The sequence below is a fragment of the Electrophorus electricus genome, chromosome 20, assembly GCF_041902795.1.
Source record: "Electrophorus electricus isolate QZ-2024a chromosome 20, ASM4190279v1, whole genome shotgun sequence".
NCBI lineage: Eukaryota > Metazoa > Chordata > Actinopteri > Gymnotiformes > Gymnotidae > Electrophorus > Electrophorus electricus.
The window spans coordinates 16,450,279-16,456,465 of record NC_137516.1 but is presented as its reverse complement, the minus strand read 5'-3'; the positions used below and the strand labels follow the sequence as shown (position 1 = coordinate 16,456,465).

Sequence of the window (6,187 nt, the reverse complement as noted above, 5' to 3'; positions counted from 1 at the left end):
ATGTAGTGCAAGCAGAATATTGTGAAATCCAAAAAAAAATACAGAAATGTTAGTTTCACAATTAAGAAATGTTTAGTTGATTTGTGTCCACAGTTATCAGAATAAATAAAGACAATAGAAATGATAATTGTTTGAGGTATGTTTCTGTCTGCAAGTCTCTCACAAGGTGGGCTTGCTGGGAAGGCGTGTTAGCAATGTTCCACGACGAGAAAGCGTTCCTTCTGGTCGGGCACGATGAAGCCGTCCCTTTGGTCCGTAGTGAAGGCGCTCTCTCGCCTGTCTGCAAGGCCAAAGCTCTCTGTAGGCTCCATTACAACAAATCCTTCTTTGTCAGGTGACATGCCCTCCACATCAGCATAGGCTGGGTTGTTTGAACCTCTCCCAAACAGCACCACGGGCCAATGCCTTGGCCGCCTCTGATAGACAAATACCACAGAAGAAATGACACGCTACTACAGGGGGTTGGATTCAGTTCTTGGCAATGCAACACTATGTAACTTCGTTCTCAGGACGGCCCTCTACCTAACGGACTTTGTTTGAGGTAATCCTGGATTTACCACTCATGCTTTTTATTTATTTTTTTATTTATTTTTAAATTTCAAAACAGAAAAAACATGAAATAAGAGGTCCGTAGCTCTTATTCGCGGACCTCTATGAAGAAGATGCTGGCGCTGGAGGTGGGGTGGCAGTACAGGTAGAGCGTGGCCGTCACGGCGGCGACCATGAGGAGCAAGGTCAGCAGGGTGCCCGCCAGCAAGCCCGTTTGCCACACATCTGCACTCGGCTCAGCAGGCCTCCCCTTCTCTGCAGCTGGGAGAAGACAGAGCACAAAACCAAGCAGGCCAACTGCACTCACGCCCCTGCCTTCCGTCGCGAGAACCTCTGTCAGGTGATGCACTCAGTCAGTTAGTAGCAATTAATAGCACTGATTAGTGTCTGGGTTTTGCTTTTATGCCTTTCTCCAAAACAGCAGCTGGCCATTAACTCTCAGATTCATAACACCCCAGTAATGAGGTTACACTTTTGTTTAGATATTCAAAAACAAAAACACTGCTCGTATTTTTTGAGTTGGGCAAATTTCAGTGACGCACTTACATCCATCTTCAGTCAAATGTGCAATCTTCATGTCATCTGCAGAGAAGCAGCCAAACAACAATAAAATAGTGATAATAACTGACTATACCTCTGTTTGTAGGTCAATAGCCGAACTTTTCACACATTCGTACATTTCACCCTCAAAATTACAAGTCAAATGCATAATACCTCATTTTATCTATTTAACTCCCAAAAGCCCGTTGAAATCTAAACACCAAACGTTTGGTATTGGGCACCTGTGGACTATAAAGTGGAGTTGATGTACAACAGACTATGGCTTCCTGACACATTTCATCACAACAGAAATGGAGGCGAGGAGGCAGAATGTATGAGCAAGACCTTTTACACCCCTCATGTACAGCTTGTGCTTCTGCTCCCTTGGCATTGTTAAAAGCAAGGTTTGTGCTGCTGGTCCACTCTCTGTGTGCCAACGCACACACACGTTTCATTCAGCCAGCTTGCGGTTAAACTTTATTTCAAATCATCCCTTTTTGACGTTGCTGAACACATCCTGCCTACATCATAAAGCCACGTTTAAGCGATTTGCTAGACACGCGGTTGTTGCTGGCACTGCTCGGCACTCACGTCCAGCGGAGGAGGGGGTAGCAGGGGTCACTGGAGAACACACAGCACTGCTGGTGCTGACCCAGACGCCTGGGGTCTGGGGAGGCTGGGCTGTGGTCACAGGCGTCGCTGCACCGAGCGCTGCGCCCGCCGTCTTATTGACTGCAGGAGTTACGTTTTCCGTCTCGCTGCAGCCCTGGCTCTTTCTCTGGAAGCACATGGAAAGGCGGTTGCGTAAAACAAATGGTAAAAGATGGCGAACAAGCAGATGAAGGGGGAAGATGGTATGAATTTACCAGCACAGTAGCATTACCTCATCCAGGCACCCGCTGTCAACCCAGTCCTGACGGTAGCGGTCGAAGCCGCTGGAACATCTGCACATCCAAATACAAAACAAAACATTTCAGCACATTTCTCACTCCTCTTCCCATTGCAGGCTCTCACTTCCACGTGGGCTCCGAGTTGCTGCACTGTTTCCATTTGAATGTGCCGTTGTTTTTCTGGTGCAAGCCAAAGAGCAGAGGACTCTCCCGAGACATGCTTCGTCAGGACCAGATATTTCTCAGGAGGATAATACCGTCTGTCTCAGGGTCAGACGGCATTACTATGAAATGCTATTGTGTGGCGGGATCAATAAAAACATTAACACCAGTGATGATAAGATTTCTGTGAGCAGCTCAGTACTTCAAAGCGAACGGCCCAAAGACGTACTGTATTGAAACGCAAAAGTAAAAGAATACCTTTGCAGGTGTCTGCACCAGCTACAGTTGAAGCCGATGTGAGTGGTGAGACAGCTGTGACAGCCAGAGAACTGCAGGCAGGCTAGCAGAGTGGGAAGAGCAGGAAACAAGGCACTGTTTAACCCGGGAGGGCTGCTCGAAGTTAACTGAGGCTAGCCAAGCAACCACGCACAGCCACGGTGAGGAAAACAACCCTGGAGAACGGAGCGAAGGTGAGGAAAGCCAAACGGCCTCGTCTTATTCCATGAAACTCACTTGGCAGAGGCAGCAGCTCCACAACAGTGGAGTTTGTAATCTTGGATTTTAAGAGCTCGACCCGGTGGTATTCGTAGACGGTCCTCCTTCGGATGTCTGTTGCAAGAGGGCAGAACGCAAATTTGGCTGCATTCGTGTAAACAGAAACAGGAGAATAAAAGGTAACGATCAAAGCCTTGAACTGGAAGCTCCTGTCCCTGATCCCTTACCAGGAATCTGCTGAATCTTATGAAGTATCACAAAAGCATCAGAGAGGCCAACCTTCACAGGGTGATTCACCGAACTGATCTCGCTGACATCGACAGGGATCTGAAGGGTCGCAGGAGAAAAATATTAGCAAAACGATATGCATTCATTCTTATGTCTGCAAACAAAACAGAACAAGGTCAAACCTCCTTGTAAGCAAAGGTGATCCTGCCGCCACTGTACAACGCAGCCTGAAAAGTAAAGCTACCCAGATGAGGCTGATCTTCCAGGTATACATGGTCCCACTGTACTACAAAGGCTGTTCCTACGAATGAGAAAGCAGTCACATCCAGTGCTCCCCTTGGTAAACGCAACTCTTTACTGTTGGCCAAACTTCAGTAGAAGATGGCTGAAAGAGTGTGGAATATGGCATTTGATCTGGCACTGGCCTTCTGTTATACCGTTGTCACAGTAAATGACGGTTGAGTTTGGATAGTTGCTGGACTCAAAGCTGGCCATGAGTGGAGCGATATACTGAGTAGCTGTCAGCATGTTGTGGATCACATCTCCGGTGTAGAGGAATCCTGTATAAAAGTGGGGCTTTTGTTTGTTTGTTTTTTAAATGAACCACACCAATAAAAGTGTATAGGAGAATATCAAAAACTCACCACCAGAAGTGACTGTGATGTCTCTAAGTACATGTCCATAGTAGGGAAACTCAAAGGATAAGTTCACTCTCTGTAAAATGATCACTGAATTAACAAACAAAGCTCTGAGATTAAATTATCCACCCTGAGCTAGTGCCTCGGAGGCACAAATTACAGGCAAAATTCTACACTATCATCTGCAACTTTGATGATAGCCATGAAATGCACTATGAATCATTTAAACAATGAGTTTTGTAAAGCGATAAAGTAGCAACCCTGCTGCAGGAGAACCTGTTTGGCTTTTATTGTATTGTTTTTTTTTGTTTGTTTCTTTGATTGTTTTGTTTTTATGTACCTTTTTTTTTTTTGACTAATAGGTATGTTATGCTTCTTGCTAAAAATTTATAAATGATCATAAACACAATGTTCCAGCAGAACTCCCAGACATTATTACTTTATACTGAAAATTTTCCGAAGTGTACTTAAGTCTCCATGGCACATTTCTGTTAGTGAGCTCCAGTTGGCAGCGAGCTGTCCAGTCTTACCAAAGCTTGCCTGTGGCTGTTGGAAAGAACACCGTGATCCTTTCCCTTGTCCATCTCTTCGATGTTTACCCACAAGCCCCTGCCTGCAGCATCTGCAGGCCCATGGATTTTGGACACATAGTAGAGATGATCCATGTCTTGCTATTAAGGAAAGAGAACAGCCGTGGTAGCAAAAAGATGCGAAAACGAGGCCTAAAAGCAGATGTCATCTGCCATTCTGTTTATGAAAGGGAGCCAATACCTCAGTCTGAGAGCTTATCCCATGACTCTCATTGGTCACTATTTCAGGAAAGTGCTCAGGTCCCGGCTTGCCGTGCTCGTGGTACTGCCCTGGCACTGGAGCATGACTAGCCCACGGGCTCCCTGGCCTTTCAGAGAGGAGGAGCCCCCTTGGCCATCGACCTTTGACGTGTCTGTGGTCCATGGCCAGGCGGACCCCCTCGGCAGCTTCATTGGAAACTGTTGATATCAGGTTATTGTATCATATGCAGCACTGGATGAAAAGGGTTTAATTTGAAATGTGGCACACAATTTTATTCAACTGTTTTGTTTGTGTTTGTGTTTTGTTTTTTTTCCAACACATGGGTCGTTCAATATTCATGATCAGACATTCTGGACACAGCTTCAGCAGTGCTGCTCATATGGGTACTGGCCGTGCAAATACGACACGCGCTCTCGTTCTACCAGTGACACTGCGTGCGCGCTCCTGTTTTCGCAGGATCGAGCGAACCATTCCTGGCATTCCTGGCATTCCTCATACTGGGCGGGTGGAGACGATGTGACGTTTACTGACAATGTTTTGACGCGATCCGCGTCCTATACGCTCATCTGCTGCACGCACACAAAACCCAGATTAACTCTTGCAGTATGTTATATGAATATTCATAAGTAAGATTAACCTTCATATTGCATTAGAAAAGTGAATGTGCAATCAAAAGTAGTTTTTCTACCTGTCACTGACACTACCTGAGGTACCAGATTAGCGCAATTCCAAAGGAACCAACAGGTTAGAAAACTGTCCAAACATCAATAGCATCTGTTACCTCTTTGGTAATAAAGCCATTTAAATTCACATACGCCATTAAAAGTGGCAAACTGGCCACTGAAGATTCAACTCGAAACGCATTGTAAATAAATACTGCCAATCTTCCTGACATATCTTCTCTTATAGTTTATCTTACGATACATTAATAGTGAATTGCAGCACGCAAAAGGTTTATTATCCGATTCTTAAACATTCCACTAGTTACAAAAACTGCATATCTGAACAGACCCGTCGCAGAATTTGTCCTCACGTTTGTGGATGTAATTTCCCCATAATCGATGTGCAACAGATTCGTGTTCGTATCTTTTCACGAACAAAAAAAAAAGTCACTTACCACGTCCTGACGGTTCTTCAAAGGTGAACTTAAACTGAATCATCGTGCACACTCCGACAAAAACGAATTTTGCCGCCAGTACCATTGCTAAAAAGAAGAGTCCAGTAATATACTGCACACTTAAGGTGAACTTGCACCTCTTGTCTGCACCTGTTTCGAGCGCCTGTTTCTGTAGTCTGTAATTGCCGTTATCTTTATCTCCTAAATGTCCTTTTAACGGACTGTACTGCAAAGCAGCCGCTTTGCGCCGTTACAGATGTTGCAGGTCAGGCAAAGAATGCGTGGGATGGACGTGGGTGTGTGGCGCCGTCCACAGAACGGGCTTTCTGTGTGGAAACAGGCGTCAACGGACGGGTGTCTCTGCGACGAAAGGGGCAGATTTCGTTCAATATGTGCTTTTAACTTTGCTGTCCACTACGTTTTGCTGAATGTCCTGTGTCAACCAAAAGGAAAAAGTTTTTTGGTTTTTTTTCCCCACTGGCCTTCGTATGTGTTCCGTATACTCGGGAAATCACTCGTTTCTTATCCCAGCATGGGAATCTGTCATTTCTTTTTTCGACAGATAGAGTTGTGCGACCACAAATGTAATATATGGAGAACGCCTAAAGCTTTTCACCATGTGTTCCAGGCAGAGTTCTGAACTCTGTTTTTATTTGTCTATGTGCTTTTTAAATGATTAGGTATTGTGACCACAAGTAGTGAATCGGTCATGGGTATGTGTTTCCTGGACATAGATATGTGTTTCCTGACCATAAATGGCAGACATTGTGTCAGCA

General features: G+C 45.2%; 1 protein-coding gene across 2 annotated transcripts; it reads right to left on the bottom strand.

Moving 5' to 3' along the window:
* Positions 1 to 188: 188 nt before the first annotated feature.
* On the bottom strand, positions 189 to 5,708 carry plxdc2a (plexin domain containing 2a). Of its 2 annotated transcripts, XM_081703447.1 has the most exons (14): positions 5,412 to 5,708; positions 4,274 to 4,491; positions 4,033 to 4,173; positions 3,509 to 3,578; positions 3,302 to 3,424; positions 3,047 to 3,165; positions 2,864 to 2,963; positions 2,655 to 2,750; positions 2,400 to 2,481; positions 1,973 to 2,033; positions 1,681 to 1,867; positions 1,096 to 1,131; positions 650 to 810; positions 189 to 416 (listed from the first exon to the last, which is right to left on the bottom strand). In XM_081703447.1, exons 1-14 carry the CDS (start codon positions 5,494 to 5,496, stop codon positions 189 to 191), a joined length of 1,707 nt encoding a protein of 568 aa, XP_081559573.1. In that variant the 5' UTR covers positions 5,497 to 5,708. The 2 variants fall into 2 exon arrangements, with proteins under 2 accessions (XP_081559573.1, XP_081559574.1); XM_081703448.1 differs by lacking the exons at positions 3,047 to 3,165; positions 3,302 to 3,424; positions 3,509 to 3,578.
* Positions 5,709 to 6,187: the final 479 nt, after the last annotated feature.

Excerpts from the sequence above, each read along its gene's own strand:
- plxdc2a (XM_081703447.1), bottom strand. The coding sequence starts at position 5,496 with ATGGTACTGGCGGCAAAATTCGTTTTTGTCGGAGTGTGCACGATGATT. Across the intron at positions 4,174-4,273 it reads GGATAAGCTCTCAGACTGAG|CAAGACATGGATCATCTCTA; the intron begins GTATTGGCTCCC and ends TTTCCTTAATAG. Across the intron at positions 2,964-3,046 it reads TCACCTTTGCTTACAAGGAG|ATCCCTGTCGATGTCAGCGA; the intron begins GTTTGACCTTGT and ends GCGACCCTTCAG.